Raw genomic sequence first — 17352 nt, forward strand, 5'->3', positions numbered from 1 at the left:
CTTTTTCTCCTGTCTCCCAGCAAGCTCACCACCCTGGAAACAGCTTTGGCCTTCACCTGGAAACCTTCAGGCTGAGAACAAGAAAATCAGTCCTAAACCTACCCTTTGGGTGCCTTAAGCCGACAGGAAAACCGGCTCAGAACTAAAGTACTTAACTCTCTGGAGTGCTGTAGCTTAGGTAAATGCCCCCAGGATCAGCATTAATTGCAGTATGTTAGAACCCAATGACCTGCTTAAGTCCTTGCAGGATCGGGACCTAAATACCCCAAACTCTGTAAGCTGCTTGGGGAAAAGCCCAGCAGAAAGGAGGTGCCATCACCACTCCCAAAGCAGCAGCTCTTTAAAATACATGGCCAGGCTCCTGCAGCCCTCCATACCAAAATAATCCTAAAGCAGGTAAATTGCAGAGGGACAAACTCCTACGCAGTGTTTCTCTCTTCCCTTGCCCCTCCATTTGCCAGGAAGGCAGTGGGAGAGGTTTTTCCAAAGCAGCATTGCATGCTGCCTGATCCTGCAGCAGGTTTCTGCCCTGACTGCCCCTTTGATGAGTTCTGCTCGGGTTGATTCCCCGGGTCACTCCCTCCCCACTGGCTGCAGCCCCTGTCCCTCTCTGGAGGGTGTGTGTTGCTGGCACGATTGACTCATCCCCCTTTCCAAGCTGATCCTATACTTAAGAGGTAATTAAGACCGGTTAGTGGTCTAAAAATCATTAAGAACATCTTCCATTTTTAAACTACCTGAGGTGGCTCTGCCTTCTACGTGTTTACTGCCCTTTTTTCCACAGACCCTATCGAGAGAAGAAACAGAGGCTTTTTATTTGGAAATATTGTGCTGATGGGAAGAGCAATTTATCTGAAGAAGGAAAAATATGTTTAGGGCTCCGTGAGATTCAATCTACATACACGAGACAGTGCAAAGTATGTTTATGTAGTGAGTAAAGTGGGTCTCGATGGACCTAAACCAGGGACAGAGTAGAGAGGAAAGATGATTTTGTGAGTTCTCCTGATCATGTTAGAGCTTCCTCAACCTGCCTGGCCCTGCTGCCCACAGACCTGTATCTGCCTAGAGAGTCTGCACTGAGCACTCAGCAGGAGGTCTGGCTGTCCCTGAGCTGGCTCCAGGCTGCCTGCATTGCCTGGGGCAGAATCCAGCCCCAGGACAGCATTCCCAAGTTGGGAAAGGTTGTTATCTTCAGGTGAGGTGGCCTTTTGTGGGCTGCAGAGTTTAGTAAAGCTGATATGCCTCCCTGACTTTGTATTTCTCCTTCAGTAATCAGGAGTCCTGCCCCAGAGGAGATAAACCCAATCTACTCTTTGTTCCCCACTGAGCTCTGGGGCCTGGGTAGGCACCGGTGTGGTGCCATGAGTCTGGATGCTCAGAGCTGGGTGGAGTTGCCTTTAGTAACCCAGCCTTCTGGAGGGGGCTGGGACAGCCACAGCCTCTGGCAGGCAGGTTAAAAACCACCACATGGCTGCTCCTGCACTGTCTGCAGGCCTGCAGAGCCTGGACGTGGGGCTGGGCAGAGGCTGTGGCCGAAGGAAATAACAGGTTTCTTTTTATAGCCTGGTCTAGTCTGCCCTTGACATTAAGAGAGCCTCTCCATCTCAGGGTGTGCTGCCAACAGGGCAGAGGCAGGTGGTTTGTTGTGCTGGGGGAGCAGGGCACAAAGCTCCTCCTTGACAGCAGGAGAAGGGACTTGTCACCCTGGGAAGAAAATGTCCTCTGCCATTTCCAGGAAAACAGTATTTGGCTACAAGAAATGAGGAAGAGTTTGTAGGGCAGGAAATAGAAATATCTCTATTAGGTCAGCCAATGTTGTGGGAAAAGTAGATTAGTTTTCACACATTAGAGCCCCTCCGGGAGTTTGGAAGAGGCTCCCTATTCACGTTTTGTGCAATTGCCTGGCTCTGGCCAACATTCCCTGGGGGGTACTAACCTATGCAATCCCACCTGTGAGCTCTGGGCACTTGTCCAGAGCATGAGAGTTCAAGGTTTCTGTTTCCTGGACTCTTTGTGGTGTCAGCAGGAAAAGCAAACAGGGCCATTTCAACACGCTAATGACTGGGAGGGAGTCAGGTATCTTCAGCCACAGTGAACTGAGGCTCTTTGTCCATTCTGCAACGTAAAATGCAGAGCCAGATCATGGAGCATAAAGGGGTTGGTTTGGTTTTTTTCCCTCTGGATAATTCTCTTAACATTACTTGTACCTTTTTCAGTGGTTTAAAGACAAGATTTCCTTGAGGGTTTCTCTCTACTCGTGTTGCTGTACGTCTCTGCCCAGTTCTCTTGGCTAATTCTTAGCTGCTGCTTTTTCCCTTTAGCTCATGGTGGGCCCACGTGGAGATGGGTCCCCCCGACCCCATCCTGGGGGTGACAGAAGCTTTCAAGCGCGACACCAACTCCAAGAAGATGAACCTGGGTGTGGGGGCGTACCGGGATGACAACGGGAAGCCCTATGTCCTGAACTGTGTCCGCAAGGTGAGCCGGGTGCTGGCCAGGCCAGGTGTCAGGGAGGGGGAAGGCCACTGAGCAAGGCTTGTCTGTCGGTCCTTAAAATAAACTTTGTCACTAACAGAGCAGGAAATGTTCCTGGATGTCTCCTTTAGCAGGGCTGATGCTTTTGAGGCATGACAGAGCCGTTAGGTAGTAGGGGACAAAACAGGAAATACGTGTCCTGTTCCCATTCATGTAACCCTTAACTAATTGCTGACTTGCACAACCCCTCCAATGCACCCGTCCTTTCAACTTGAAGGTGTTTCTTGAATAGGCCGATGTTCCCTGGGCCACCCAACATGGGAGGAAAGACCTGATATTGTCCCCTTAATGGATTAGTCTTAGAAATTCTGTTGAGCCGATGTTACCAATTTCTCCATAAGCCAGTCTAAAACTCCAGCCCAGGGAGCAGAGTGTGGACATTGCCCTGAGGGGATTATGGGGTCTTTCAGGGCTGTCAGGGTAGAAATAGGCTGTTAAATATTTGGCAGCTGACACACACACTGATTGGCTGATCTCCTTGGAGCTGTGGGGGTGTGTTGTCCATGTGTCTCACCAGTGGGGGGGTTAAAGTCATCCTTTGCCCTCCCTCTCCCTGTGTACTGGGTCACAACCAGAAGGCCTTGTTGGTGTTGCAGGGACAGTTTCCTGGTGGTGTGTGACTGCTGCCAGGGTCTGTCCCACTCTCAGCATGATGAGGCCAGGCAAAAGGCTTGCTACCCTACCTGGTCCAGGCACGTCACCTGTATAGACATAATATCTGTCTTTCAGTAACACTCAAGACACCTTCCTGCATGACACTTCCTGCTTGGGCAGAGAAATGTATGTCCTTGTGCAGCACCACTGACTTTTAATGGGCTGGAAGTGGTGGTCTCCTCTGGTGTTGGGTGTCCTGGCTCTGCTGTACTGGCACTGGCACCCACTGAGGGCTCTGGTGGCTGCTGGGCACCACATCCCCTGGTACAAGCAGGGTTTCATCTGAGATGTTTACTGCTGCCCTTTGCTTGGATTGAGCCCTGAACAGAAACTCCTGTAAACCAACTTTTGCCCCTTTTGAGCAAGCAGAAAGTGCAGAGAAGTGACCTCAAGCTGCCCACTGTCCTCCCCACGGGGATGCCTTCCCTGCTGAACGTGTGTCCTCTCTTCCAGGCTGAGGCCATGATAGCATCCAAGAAGATGGACAAGGAGTACTTGCCCATTGGGGGACTGGCAGATTTCACCCGGGCATCTGCAGAGCTGGCCCTGGGTGAAAACAGCGAGGTCATAAAGAGTGGCCGGGTAAGGAGGGGCTGGGGCACGGCGGGTACTGATGGCTCTGAGCTGTGGGCTGGCTGGGCCCAAGGCTCACTGTGAGGCTGGGGTGGAACAGCCCTGTCCAAGGAAGGGATTTAACCTTGCCAGGGCGCCCAAATCCCTGCCCTGCAACTGGAGCTGCTGAGCCTCACAGTCCCTCCATCCCTTGTCCCTGTTTTGGTGTGCTGATGGAGGGACTGTACTTCCCCGTATCGTAACGGGGCTGCTCACACTCAGGTATCTCCTTCTTCCCTTGCAGTATGTCACTGTGCAGGGCATTTCTGGGACCGGATCTCTGCGGATTGGAGCCAACTTTTTGGTGAGTCCGTGGCCAGTGGGGGAAGGAAAGGACGTATTTTGACCAGAGCTGAATCTCTAGGGTTTTCTAACTGCTTGAATCTATTCAACCTGTTTGAACACTCTGCCTTTTCTCTTGACCAGGACCGGTTCTTCAAGCCTAGCCGTCATGTGTACCTACCCAAGCCGTCCTGGGGCAATCACACCCCCATTTTCCGTGATGCTGGCATGCAACTTCAGTCTTACCGCTACTACGACCCCAAGACGTGCAGCCTTGACTTCTCTGGAGCCATAGATGACATTTCTGTGAGTTGCCTTCCATGCCTGGAAGCAGGGAGGTGATGTGGGGAGATGGATGATGATCTTACTTTACCCTAAATATGATCCCACATGAAGCTGTGTCAGGGAAGGTTTAGGCTGGGTATTAGGGGCTGGGTATTAGGGGCTGGGTATTAGGGGCTGGGTATTAGGAAGAGGTTCTTCACCAAGAGGGTGGTTGGGGCACTGGAACAGGCTCCCCAAGGAAGTAGTCATGGCACCAAGCCTGCCAGAGTTCAAGGAGCATTTGGACAACTTGTGCACAGGGTGTGATTCTTGGGGTTGTCCTGTGCAGGGCCAGGAGTTGGACTCAGTGATCCTTGTGGTGGGTCCTTTCCAAGTCAGGATATTCTATCCTACAATGCTTGAAGGCACTAAATCAAGTCTGGAACCCTTGCAGAGCTCATCTAAGCTGTCTAGGGCATGAGTCTTATCTCTGCTGCTGAGGAGAGCGCTCAGGTACCATTAATAATTCATTCTCTGTAATGTTTTCCTTAGAAAATTCCAGAGAAGAGCATCATCCTCTTGCATGCCTGTGCTCACAACCCCACCGGGGTGGATCCCCGGCAGGAGCAATGGAAGGAGTTGGCAGCAGTAGTGAAGGTGAGCAGTGTCCCAGGGGTACTGTACCATTCCTGGGGAAACCACAACTGGCCTTTCATGGGTGGCACCTGGTCTTCACTTTGGTAAAGGTTACTCTCTTCCCTGAAGCCAGGATGGGTGTCATGTTCCTGACAGGAGCCAGACAAATGCACCCATCGGGCTTGTGGCTGACCATGAGACTTTCTGCTGGCACCTTCCCAGGAAGCTGGGACAGGGATATCTGAAAGGAGAGCAGGGTTGAAAGAGTGATCTGTGATCGCTGGAGTGGAGCTCCCAGTGTTGGTGTGTTCAAAATGCTGCAAGATCTTTCATGTGCCCAGTGTCTCCTCACAAGCTTCAGCCGGAAACAGGCAGGGACAGGTTCTACCCTCTCCTCCTCCTCCCTGCTGCTCACTCAAGCTGTAGCCAGTGAAATTTGGCTTGGGGATGCCTTAGTAGTGTCCTGAGAACTGGTAGATATCAAAGTGGCCTCTGTGGCCCCCAGAAGGCTGTGGGTCTCCTGACTGAAGGGCACTGTGGCTGGGTTATCTGCCTGGAGGAACTGGAAGGGCAGGCACCTGCCTAGAGAGTTCCCAGGTGGTTTCCTGGAAACTGATAATACAGAAGACACTGAAATAGAATATTTTATTACTGTTGAATCCATTTGTGCCTCCTGTGCCAGACTGCACATCCCATAAATGCACTGGAGGGTTTTTAGCTGCCGTTTTGATGTGTGGTGGGCAGCTGCAGGTTTTGGGCTGCTTCCCCTGTGGCAAAGGAAGGGGAGTGCCTCTCCTGGAGGAGAATGGTTGCAGGCGGGCAGGCCGCTGCCTGCACGGCTCTTTTCACCCTGCTGCCCTGCTCCCTGGAGGGGTGCTCAGCTCCCATGACACTCTCTCCCCTCTTTACTGGCAGAAACGAAACCTCCTCGTGTACTTTGACATGGCCTACCAGGGCTTTGCCAGCGGGGACATCAACCGGGACGCCTGGGCCGTGCGGCACTTCATCGAGCAGGGCATCAACGTCGTCCTCGCACAGTCCTTCGCTAAGAACATGGGGCTCTACGGTGAGGGGGCCTGGAAGGGCTTTCATCCGGGCTGCTGGAGGCACCCCGGTGCCTCTGGGGTTTAGCAGCCAGTGTCTTCCTGCTGCCTGTGTTCATCCTGCTGTACTGGGTGGGGATAACCCGCTGGAGACCCTTCCAGAGAACAGGGATCCACTAAAGCTGTGGGGCATTGGGTGTCACAGTATAAGAAGGATATAGAGCTTTTACAGAGCATCCAAAGGGCAAAGGGTCTAGAGGGGAAGCCATACAGGGAGCAGATGAGGGCACTTGGCTTGTTGAGCCTGGGGGAGACTGAGGGCAGAGCTCATCACAGGCTGCAGCTTCTCACAAGGGGCAGCACTGATCTGTGTTCTCTGTGACCAGTGACAGGACCCGAGGGAACGGCTGGAGCTGTGCCAGGAGAGGTTTAGATTTGATATTAGGAAAAAAGGTCTTTACCCAGAGGGTGGTTGGGCACTGGAATGGGCTCCCCAGGGAAGTAGTCACAGCACCAAGCCTGACAGAGTTTGAGTGTTTGGGCAATGCTCTCAGATATGATTCTTGGTGTTCTGTGCAGGGCCAGGAGCTGGACTCGATGATCCTTGTGGTGGGTCCCTTCCAACTCGGAGTATTCTCTGATTCTCTTTCAGGAGAGCGTGCGGGCGCCTTCACAGTGGTCTGCAGCGATGCAGAGGAAGCCAAGAGGGTCGAGTCACAGCTGAAGATCCTCATCCGTCCCATGTACTCCAACCCACCCATGAACGGAGCCCGCATTGCCTCTACGATCCTGAACACCCCTGACCTACGGAAGGAGTGGTAAGAAGGAACCTGTAATGCTCACAACAGTGAGGTGTGAGTCTCTTTGTGGCAGCCCTGTGCTGTGCTTATTGCCTGCTGCTGTCACAGGCAGCTCTTAGCTTCAGGAACAGTCAGAACCATGTGCCGCCCCTTTTCACTGGAGAAATCCCTGCTCATGTCCTGGCATCAGCTGGTATTGGTCTAGCTTGATACAAACAAGTTTTCCTTGTGTTACCAAGGCAGAAAACACTGTAAAGGAGGGATAAAGCTCCCCTGGGATTAAGGGCTGCAGGAGCTGCCTATCCAAGAAGTACAAAAGTCTGACTGAAACGCTGCAGCCACGTAGTGTCTCTCACATGGGGGAAATGGAAGCATAAGCCCCCTGGGAATAAGACCAGGAATGTAACCCTCATGCCCTAAGCCTGCTTCCTGGCATCAGCCTGGGCTGTTCTCCCAGGTCCTCGGTGTGGGGTCCCTACTGGCAGCTGGCCTGGCAGAACAAAGGCTGGCAGTGTGCTGTGGCCTCGCTGGGGGCTGTGTTCTTTTGGCAGCCTGATGCTTCTGCCTGATCCAGGGCCCAGCAGAGACGTCTCCTAGCTGTGCTGCCTTGGAGCAGGGCCTGTCTGCTTGTGCTGGAAGCTGCCCCTGCACTGTTGGTTTATCTGTAGATGCTTTACCTGGGTTTAGGCAGGGCTGCCATGAGGCATCCTGCTGAGCTGTGGCTTTCAGACATGAGAAATGCCTACACTCTGGGAGTAGTGTCCCCCACTATGAAACAAACACATAGCAGTCAGCTTCAGGTATCAGGAGAAAGAAGCAGCTCCCCAGCTGGAGCTACATCTTCATGCTCCCTGGTCTTTGCTCGTCTGCATCCCCATATGAGGCCCCTCGAGGTGCAGAGATCGATTCCCAGTAGCTGGGGTGGGAAGAGCAGTGTTGGGGTGTTCCAGCCCTGCTCTGAGCGGTTCCTTGGTTGGCTCCTCAGGCTGGTGGAGGTGAAGGGCATGGCTGACCGGATCATCAGCATGCGGAATCAGCTGGTGTCCAACCTCAAGAAGGAGGGATCCTCCCGCAACTGGCAGCACATCACTGACCAGATCGGCATGTTCTGCTTCACAGGGCTGAAACCTGACCAGGTAAACGCAATTCCTGTGGTCTCAAAGTGTCCTTTGCGTCCTTATCAGTAAGTTTTTGACTGCAGGTGCCAAGCTGGGTAAATTTGCACTGTGCTGACAGAGCAGAGGTTGGCCTGTGGTTAACTCTGCTCTTTCCCCCCAGGTGGATCGGCTGACGAAGGAGTTCTCCATCTACATGACAAAGGATGGACGCATCTCTGTGGCAGGAGTTTCATCAGGCAACGTAGGTTACCTGGCTCATGCCATCCATCAAGTCACAAAGTAAAGACAAAGGTGTGCCCTGGAGCTGGTGGCTTTCCCTTCCCCACCAGTCAAAGATGGGGAGGGAAAAGAAACAAGCAGAATACTTCCAGCCACAGCACTTGAAGCCGCCGCTGAATGTATCTTGTAGATGAGTTGTTGTAGAAGCCTAGTCAAATCCTCCCTGCGTTGTGGAGCAGGGACATCATTGCTGGCTCCTGCTCGTCACAGCTGCTCTTCCCTTCTGTCCATCCTTTCTCCATCAGCCCCAGCACCCTTCTGCGCTGGAGGAAGCAAAGGCTTAGCCATGCCATCCTACCGGCGTAGGCACCAAAGGCTTCCCCACACTCGTTTTCCCATGAGGAGGCTTTGGGAGGCTGTTGGCTGCTTGCCCGAGTGGCAGCGGGCAGGGAGCTGGGTGGGCTGAGTGGGAGGGCTGCTCCGGTGCACTGCTCCGACCTCCTCAGCCGTTCCCTGCTGCCAGCAGGCTCCATCCTCCTCCATCCTCCCAGCCTGGGGCTGGGCAGCACCAAAGCTGTCCTCTGACAACCAGCTCTGAGGACTTCTGACTACCAAACTCTGCTCCATCGATGGCTTCGCTCTTTCCATCTGGGACTCTCCTCTCAGGTGTAATTCACAGTGGCATCGGTGTGTGGGGCAGTGCCCTCCTCTAAACCTGCCTGGTTCTCCTGACTTCACTCTTGTACCCTGAGGTGAAACCATTTCTCATTCCCCCCCAGTAAGAACCACCTCTGGAAACTGCTCTCTGGTGCTCTCTGCCTCACCCCATTCCTGCCCTAAGCCCAGCAGTCCAGCCCTGTACCTCCCATTGCCCTCCCTTCAGTCTTTGTGTGTGTCCCAAAGCCCTAAGCCAAGAGGTTGGTCCTGCTGTGTGTCCCCCCTCATGTGGGGTGCCCCTCTCATCTGCTCTGTTCAACCACATTTCTGGTGACACCAGAAAACACAAAAGCTCCTGAGGGAAGTCTGAGAGCAGAACTGAGTGTCCCCGAGGTCCTGTGACTCACTGGACTCTGATTTTTAATCCAAATAAACTGGTGCATGGCTATGTTGAGCTGGGGACTTCATCCTGTCATTGTGCAGCTGGATCCTGTCCCTTCCATGCACCAAACATTCCCTTTTGGTGACGTGCCAGCACCTGGGGTCTTGTAGGGCCAGTGAAACCCTGATCTGAGAATCCCACATGGAGAGAGGGCAGTTCCCACCGGTGTGCTACAAGACCACAGGGGTGTGTGAGCTGAGGTCCCAGGTGGGAGTTGGTGTCGTGGAGCTGAAATTAAAGCCTGCAGGGTTGAACGTAGATGTTGCTGGGGAGAGGACAAGTTCCCAAAGACTTCCTGCCTTGGGACATGGGGCTAACCCCTGCCACTGGAGCACGACGGGGTTTCTCCTTGCGGCAGCCCAAGGTGCCTCCCGAGGCAGACCCGGGGCCATTACCTCTGCTGGCACCTTTCGCCTCTGCAGCCATACCAGGGTATTTAGCAGAGCAGTCCTCATTTCTCATTCCTGCCCAGGGCAGCCGTGTGCCCCTTGGGAGCTGGCAAGGACCGGTCTAGTGCACCTCTCCCAGTCTAGCACGCGTTGTTGGCAGGCTGGAGCCTCCCGCCGCTCCCTGACACGGGTTTGCACTTCCACGCCTCTTGTTTACTGGCCCGGTGCCCACAGCCGCTGCTTGCTGTCCTTTGTGCAATAAACCGCTTTCCGTGCTGCTGCCGTGGGTGCTGCCCTCGGCGCTGCGGGTTCCTGTGCTGTGGTTCCCCGGTTCTGCGTGGCTCCGGAGCTGCCTCCTCCTGCCCTTTTACTCTACCTGGGGTCTTTCTCCCGCCCGTTCCCTGTACAATAAAAGCACCCTGGAGCACAGCCCTGTCTGTCGCCCTCTCCTTGCCGCGGGTCCCCGCGCGGCTCAGCCGCAGGGCCGGGCTGCCCGAAGGGGGAGCCCCTCGGTGATGCTCCCCGGGATGCGGGGCCGGACTACAACCCCCGGCGTGCAGCGGGCAGGGCGGAGCCGCCCGCCGCGCTGCCGCCGCCGAGCCCGGCCGGGGCTGGGACCGGCACCGGGGCCGAGCGGAGCGGGTCCGCTCCCACCGCCCGGTGAGTGGGGCCGGGCTGCGGGGCTGCGGGGTGAGGGACGCGCGGGGAGCCCGGCGACCCGCTGGGGCAGCGCGCCGTCCCCGGGGCATCCCCTGCGAGCGGGGGTGGCGGTCACCGGTTTCCGGGCCTTGCTTTTTCGGGGCGGGGGCGCCGCGGGGCTGTCGAGTCACCCTCGGAGAAACGCCTGCTCTCGGGGTCTGCGGTTGTCAGAGTACGGCGGTGCGTTGCCTGGGGGGAAAGGACCCTTCAGTATCCTCCCCCGGCCCTGAGAGAAGCATCGACCCCCTGCAGCATCCTCGGCCGGGTGGGAGCTGCAGCCCACGCGGACCCACCGGCCCGTCCCCTCCACGTTCCTGCCCACAGCGGAGAGGGCAGCCCTTCCTCACCTTTCCCAGAAATCTTTGAAGAGGATTCATAGCAAAAGCACAGGGTTTAAATAGCCCAGAAGCAAAGGGTGGGCTGGGCAGGAAGAGTCTCTGTAGATGTCGTCTACAGAAAAAAAAAAAAAAGAAAAGCTATTTTCCTTGAAAAGAGATTTCCCGTGGCCGTGTAGGTCCCTGCAAAGCCCTGACAGGTTGTGAGGGTTGATTTCCTCCAGCTTGGAGGCACTGAGATGAGATCTGGGCTGTCCCACCCCCAAAAGCTGCGATGCTGGAAACACCAGATCTTCAGGTCCAAAAGCTTCTGAGACATGTGCCAGTGTTCACCCTGGGCGTGCACTGGAAGGGGCCAGTCCTGCTTTTCCTGGTGACATGGTGTTCCTGGTGCACATGTGGGTCATTCCCGTTGAGCTCAGCCTTGCCCTTTACCCAGGATCACGTGCACAGTGGCTCTTGCAGAGCTTGCAGGAATTGGGGTTGGAAATCAGGAAGCTGTGACGCTGGGTCTCGTGCCCACAGAAAGGCGAGTCCTGCTGTGAGGCTGCAGCTCCCCAGCCCCGGAGGTGGGGCTCAGCCCCCCATCTAGCAGCAGCAGTGTCCTCTCCCTGGATCTGGGGCACGAGAGGTGAGTTCTCCTGCTGTGTCTCTGCTGGTGTGAGGACACCTGCGTGCTGTTATCCCCCCCAAACTGAGACCCGGGGAGCTTGTTTTCCCTGTGCCTCCATCTGATGCCCAGGTTGTCCCTTGTTAAGGTAATTTAACTAACTTAACCGTGTCCTTCATCATCCCCTTCTAGGAGCAGGGAAGTGCCTGACCCCCGTGTTGCTGCATCCCAGCCTGCCTGTTTGCTGCCCTCCCTGCCTGATGGAGCCAGTGCTGGCAGAGGACCCTCCTCGAAGCGACGGGCTGAGCCTGGTGCAGGACCACTAGTGGGACGTGGACAGTGGCGTGTGGCACCCTAGGAAGGACGATGGCTCAGGGCACCGGGAGCATCAACAGCGACTACAAGGACTGGGAGTGGAGCGACGATGCTGGGGAACGGGCCAGGCTCCTGCAGAGCCCCAGCGTGGAGACGGTGCCCAAGAGCGCGGAGAGCCAAGGGAACGGTCTGGGGGCCACGTCGGCTCTGGGGGCTGTCTTCATTGTGGTCAACGCTGCCCTCGGCGCTGGGCTGCTCAACTTCCCTGCTGCCTTCAGCATGGCCGGCGGCGTGGCTGCCGGTGTCACCCTGCAGATGGTGAGAGGGTGGGGAAGGGAAAGTCCCCTAAAGTCCCCATCCCATCCTGGGAGGGTGCACGGGAGGGACATGTGGAGCTCCAGAAAGGGCTCAGGGAGGACCAAGCTGCTGGAAAGAAGCTCTGTTGGGTGAGGCACACCAGAGATGCTCAGTGTGTTCAGGGGCGGCTGCCCAGGGTGGCTTTGGGGACCATGTCATGTTGTTGCCTCAGTGTCCCCTCCGTGTCTCTTCCCCACCCTAGTGCATGTTGATCTTCATCATCGGAGGTCTGGTCATTCTGGCATACTGCTCTCAGGCCAGCAACGAGCGGACCTACCAGGAGGTTGTGTGGGCTGTCTGTGGGAAGGTGCCTGGTGTGCTGTGCGAGGTGGCCATCGCCGTCTACACCTTCGGCACCTGCATCGCCTTCCTCATCATCATCGGAGACCAGGAGGACAAGAGTAAGTGTGTCCCACAGAGCAACCGGTTGCTGTCCCTTCAGCTGGAAGGGACAACCTGATTGCCCTGGCTGTTCCCACAGTCATTGCTGCTCTGGTGAAGGAGCCCGAGGAAGCTGGGAGCAGCCGCTGGTACACAGACCGCAAGTTCACCATCAGCATCACTGCCTTCCTCCTCATCCTGCCCCTCTCCATCCCCAAGGAGATCGGCTTCCAAAAATATGCCAGGTCGGTAGGGAGAGCCCTCCAGGGCTGGGAGTCAGGGTAGGCCAGCCAGAACCCACCTAAGCACACAGAGTGGGGAGGCAGAGCACTGATGGTCTCTTGTCCCCTCTCGCAGCTCCCTCAGCGTGATCGGCACCTGGTACGTCACAGCCGTCATTATCATCAAGTACATCTGGCCTGACAAGGAGCTGGTGCCTGTGGAGATCCCCACCAGGTGAGAGGCAGTGACACAATGCTGATGGTGCCATCTCAACACTGCAGAGCCTGGCAGGGGTGTGGCAGCGAGGGCTGCAAAGGGCTACAAATCTTTCGTGAGTCTCATCCCTGGACCTGGGGATGCTGCATGTTGCTGCCTTAAGCTCCCAAGTGGCTGCACCTCTCCATGTTTCAGAGGAGCAGGTGATGAGGAAGAGGAAGAGGTCGTCTTGAAGGTCCCCACGGCTCCATTGCAGGTTTTGAGGAGCACTGATTGACTTTTAGCTCTGATACATCCGGGCCCTGAGTTCCCTGTGCAGTGCTTGTGCTCACCCAGCAACAAGGGCTGTGTTTACTTTGGGATAATTTTGGTATTTCCTTGGCCAGCACAGCCTCTGTGGCTTGTTCCCTCCCTCACAGTGTGGGCATGTTTCTGGAGCCAGTGCAGGCAATGGAAATTTTTGGGCAGAGCAAAGGTTAGACCAGTTTTCTGCGCTGCCAATTAGATCCTTATTTTTTACTGATACTTTTACTTTTGTATGCTCAGGTTGGGCTAGTTCTGTCTCAGTGCAAGGCCCTGGTTTTCAGGGAGTGCCAGGCACTCCACGCAGTGGTATCATGCTGGGTGGGGGGATGCAATAACAGCAGACACTGAGCACTCCCAGCTCATCCTCCCCTGGGCACTGGTTGGGGGGCACAGGGGGCCCTGGTCTGACTGGTGGGTGTTTCTCTCCCACCAGCCCCTCCACCTGGACAGCTGTCTTCAATGCCATGCCCACCATCTGCTTTGGGTTCCAGGTAAGGCCACGAGCCCAGCACTCCCTTTCCATGCCACTGCTGCTTGGGTTGGGGACCAGCGTGATCCAGGGATGCTCCCCTGGGTGATTGGCTAAAACCCTCCCCATGTGCTCACTGCACAGCTTTGGGAGGGGGCTGAAGCCTTTTTAACATCTCACCACCTCTGGATGGAGGTGGATCCATTTCCCCCCAGCTGGGAAGTCCAGGGAAGGCTGTTACCCCACTTTTTCTTCCCCAGTGACAAACCTGGGGGCATCAGGGTATCACAACAAGCCTGGGATATCACAAGTGGGATGCTGCATGGCTCAGCCCATCGTGTATCCCTGTATGTCTCTGTGTCCTGGCAGTGCCACATGAGCAGTGTGCCCGTGTTTAACAGCATGAAGCAGCCGGAGGTGAAGACCTGGGGGGCAGTGGTGACAGTAGCCATGGTGATCGCTCTCTTTGTCTACACAGGCACTGGTGAGTGAGGGGGTGGTACCACATGGGTGTGGCACAGTCCTTGGAGAGGCTGTGAACTTCTGGAGGGCAGGGACCCTCTGGTCAGCAAGAGTGGAAAGGGAGGGGAGTCCATCCAACCCCCTCTGCAGTGTGCCCTGTGCCATATCCATCCAAGTCTGGTCCTTCAAACACAAGTGCAGGAGACTTTTCCTTGTCCACTGCTGACTGCTCCCTTCCTGGCAGGTGTCTGTGGCTTCTTAACCTTTGGAGCTGGGGTGGACCAGGATGTGTTGATGTCCTACCCCTCCGATGACATCCCTGTTGCCCTGGCCCGGGCCTTCATCATCCTCTGCGTGCTGACATCCTACCCCATCCTGCACTTCTGTGGCCGGTGAGCACTGGGAGAAGGCAGGGGCTGGTGTGGGCAGGAGGGGCAGCACAGGGAAGCCCCCCTGCCCTGGGTCTGTGCCCACAGGGCTGTCTTGGAGGGTCTCTGGCTCCGCTACACCGGGGTGACGGTGGAAGAGGACGTGGTTCGGGAGCGGAGGAGGCGCCTGCTTCAGACCATCAGCTGGTTCCTCCTGACCCTCCTCCTGGCTCTCTTCATCCCTGACATTGGCAAAGTCATCTCTGTCATTGGGGGCTTGGCCGCCTGCTTCATCTTTGTCTTCCCAGGTAGGGCATCCCGGGATGCTCAGGGGCTGGCAGGGGTCTCTTGGCCTTGTGTCTTGAAGAGGGAGGGAACAGGATGGTGCCTGGAATCAGGAGGTTTTTAGAGAAGGACAAAAATGTGGCATGAGGTTGGTTGGCAGCCCAACTATTTTGACTGGACTCTGCTCTGTAACAGGGAGTGTGGCTCCCTGGCTTGTGGGATGTCTGCTTGGTCCCCAGGGCACAGTCCTCATCTGGGTCTAATTTGCCTCCCCTGCCTTTCAGGGCTCTGTCTGATTCAAGCCAAGCTCTCCGAGATCCAAGAAACCAGGGCAATCAGGTAACTGAAATGTGCTTTCCCTCTCCCCCATTCCCCTGTGGGTATTGGGTTAAGGTCCCCTGTAAAATGTGCCCTGTCCTCCTGCATCCACAGCTGGTGGGCCCAGGTCAGCTACGGGGTGTTCATGGTCACCCTCGGAGCCTTCATCTTCGGACAGACCACTGCCAACGCCATCTTCCTGGATCTCACTGCCTGACTTCTCCAGGCTGGACTGCACTGCTGCTGCTGAGGGGACGCAGATTCCCCCTAGGACCAAAGGGAAGTGGGGAGAAAACACGTTGGCGTGTTGGAAGATCCAAGAGGAGCGTTGTAACTTGGGGCTTGGCCGAACAAGCCCTGTGGTGGTTCGTATCTCATTGTCTTAAGGCTCCAGGCAGTCAGGTTTCTCTCAGCCCTGGCTCCCTGGTGAAGCCAGAGCAACACTACAAGGGGACCTGTAGTCCAGGGCAAGCCCCTTCTGTCCCTCAGGGTGGACATCACTCTGTCAGGCATCACTAAGGGGTCGTGGTTGGGGTCTGTGAAGCCGAGCTGCTCCCATCCGTGTACCCCCGTGCTGGTGGAGCTCCTCTCCACAGCTCAAACTCCTTCTTCTCCCAGCTTTGGAGGGAGAAAGAGTGTTTTGCATAAAGGGAACTAGTAATCATGTTTACCAGACAGGGTGACACCCCTGTAGTCATCTTCTGTGTCAATGTTTGGTTTGAACTCTGCTTTCCTGTGGCTCAGCTCACTGGTCTCCTGCCCCTCTGCCTGGGCTGCAACTTCATGTTACAAAGGGGGACTGTTGCCTTCAGCCTGATTTTTTGGGGGGGTGGGGGTGGGATCAGGATGACCCTGGGGTAGGAATGCACCAGTGCAGTGTTTTCCCTGCAAGAGGTTGATCACTCGGTAGAGAAGTTGCAATGACTGCATCGAGCTACTGAAGGCACTACACAAGAGCAAAGCTCTTCTCTGGATTTCCAATCCTGTTCTTCCAGGTGTCCAGGGAACGGGACTGGGCCAGGTGTAGGTTTTAAGGGATGCTTTGGAGATAAAGCAGTCAGTATTAATCTGTTTTATATTGTCTCCTGTGGCTGGTGTTGCTCTGGGCTGTCCCTCTGCTGCCTGTCTGGATGATCATTTCATTCCTGCTTTTGCTGGGTTAAGGAGCTCCCCCAGCTGCACATTTGGCTGGGGGAGTTAAACCTCAACAGCAAACGGCTCTGGTTATGTCTCTGAGTTTCTTTTGACCTTGTTTGGCTACTAAACCCCTGGGAGAGGGAGGAATTCACGTGTCCCTATTGCTGCAGCTGTGAGGAGGGTCCAGCCATCCTTGTGCAAAACCTTGCCCTTCCTCTCCAGCATCTTTCTGGAAGCAGCCCAGGCTGTCATGGTGGGAACTCCAGTGAGCCATGGCATGTGCTCCTGTACTTCTCACCATGGCTCTCTCCCTCTGCAACCAGAGGCTGCAGACGGGACGACAGCACTTGGGTTCTTCCCCACGTGGAAACTTTTGGTTTTTCCTTATTAACACTCTCTGTGTGTAAATGGGGATCTCCCCATCTCTGCTCAGGATAGGACAGGGAGATCCAGATGGAGAAGGAGGAAGAAAAGCCCCAAGCACAGCAGGAATGTTTGAGGAATGCTGTGAGGGAACAGGTCCCTCCTTCCAAGGGACCTCCAGCCCCCATGCCCTCAACTTTTGACAAAACCAGGCTCCAGCAAAACCCCCACTGGTATGGCACCAGCTGCCTCCCAAGCCCCTTCCACCAGCAGGTGCTGGGGCTTGGGGGACCCTTTGGCATAAAGAAGATGTCCACTCCTCCTGGATGTGGGGAGCACAAAGCCACCTCCCACGGCGCACAGCAGAGGTGCCGGAGGCTCAGCAGGTGCCAACGCCAAAATGCCCTCCATGCCTGTCCCCCACCAAGATGGGGAGGGGTTTGGTACCCACTGGGTCTTGTGGCCTTGGCTTTTCCAAAGGTGTGCTGGGCACGAGGAGGTCCCAGGGCCGGAGTGGAGGAGGACGTGGTGTCCCACGTCTTTGGTCGTCACCCACGGCTGAGGGCAGGACAGGTCTGGAGGTGCTGTGGCTGTTCCTGTTTGCCTTACTGCTCCCCTGACTGTTTACAAACACCGGCCTTTTAACGTGTGTTTTATACGTGCAGAAAGCAGAGGGGGCTTGGACTCAATAAAAGTGAGGTTGTGGTGCGTGCGCTGGGCCAGCACGAGGTGGTTTCTGTGGGAGGGGGACGCTGCCGGGCGGGATTCGGGGACAGAGCCGTGTCCTGAAACGCCACCCCAGCTCTCTGAGCTTTGGGATGGATGGCGTGGGGCTGGTGGTCCCACTGCCTTCCTCAG

The 17352-nt window shown here is 55.8% G+C and overlaps 2 protein-coding genes across 4 annotated transcripts; both read left to right on the plus strand.

The window, feature by feature from the left end:
• Positions 1 to 2321: 2321 nt before the first annotated feature.
• GOT2 (glutamic-oxaloacetic transaminase 2) lies at positions 2322 to 9274 on the plus strand. The gene is made up of 9 exons (XM_018082755.2): positions 2322 to 2478; positions 3643 to 3771; positions 4046 to 4105; positions 4228 to 4389; positions 4900 to 5004; positions 5899 to 6049; positions 6679 to 6844; positions 7812 to 7962; positions 8105 to 9274. Exons 1-9 carry the CDS (start codon positions 2344 to 2346, stop codon positions 8225 to 8227), a joined length of 1182 nt encoding a protein of 393 aa, XP_017938244.1. The 5' UTR covers positions 2322 to 2343; the 3' UTR covers positions 8228 to 9274.
• A 961-nt stretch (positions 9275 to 10235) lies between these two features.
• SLC38A7 (solute carrier family 38 member 7) lies at positions 10236 to 15320 on the plus strand. Of its 3 annotated transcripts, XM_018082784.2 has the most exons (12): positions 10272 to 10311; positions 11125 to 11316; positions 11488 to 11928; positions 12170 to 12368; positions 12449 to 12593; positions 12706 to 12804; positions 13526 to 13583; positions 13931 to 14045; positions 14268 to 14415; positions 14500 to 14699; positions 14961 to 15015; positions 15109 to 15320. In XM_018082784.2, the coding sequence occupies exons 3-12, from the start codon at positions 11662 to 11664 to the stop codon at positions 15209 to 15211; spliced, it is 1389 nt and encodes a 462-aa protein (XP_017938273.1). In that variant the 5' UTR covers positions 10272 to 10311; positions 11125 to 11316; positions 11488 to 11661; the 3' UTR covers positions 15212 to 15320. The 3 variants fall into 3 exon arrangements, with proteins under 3 accessions (XP_017938264.1, XP_017938273.1, XP_017938256.1); XM_018082775.2 differs by lacking the exon at positions 11125 to 11316 and having other exon boundaries at positions 10236 to 10311; XM_018082767.3 differs by lacking the exon at positions 10272 to 10311 and having other exon boundaries at positions 10995 to 11316.
• Positions 15321 to 17352: the final 2032 nt, after the last annotated feature.

Source organism: Manacus vitellinus, unplaced genomic scaffold (genome assembly GCF_001715985.3).
Source record: "Manacus vitellinus isolate BGI_N305 unplaced genomic scaffold, ASM171598v3 scaffold_10_pilon, whole genome shotgun sequence".
Classification (NCBI taxonomy): domain Eukaryota; kingdom Metazoa; phylum Chordata; class Aves; order Passeriformes; family Pipridae; genus Manacus; species Manacus vitellinus.

Excerpts from the sequence above, each read along its gene's own strand:
- SLC38A7 (XM_018082775.2), top strand. The coding sequence starts at position 11,662 with ATGGCTCAGGGCACCGGGAGCATCAACAGCGACTACAAGGACTGGGAG. Across the intron at positions 12,805-13,525 it reads CCTGTGGAGATCCCCACCAG|CCCCTCCACCTGGACAGCTG; the intron begins GTGAGAGGCAGT and ends CTCTCCCACCAG. Across the intron at positions 14,700-14,960 it reads CTTCATCTTTGTCTTCCCAG|GGCTCTGTCTGATTCAAGCC; the intron begins GTAGGGCATCCC and ends CCTGCCTTTCAG.
- GOT2 (XM_018082755.2), top strand. The coding sequence starts at position 2,344 with ATGGGTCCCCCCGACCCCATCCTGGGGGTGACAGAAGCTTTCAAGCGC. Across the intron at positions 6,050-6,678 it reads TAAGAACATGGGGCTCTACG|GAGAGCGTGCGGGCGCCTTC; the intron begins GTGAGGGGGCCT and ends ATTCTCTTTCAG. Across the intron at positions 7,963-8,104 it reads CAGGGCTGAAACCTGACCAG|GTGGATCGGCTGACGAAGGA; the intron begins GTAAACGCAATT and ends CTTTCCCCCCAG.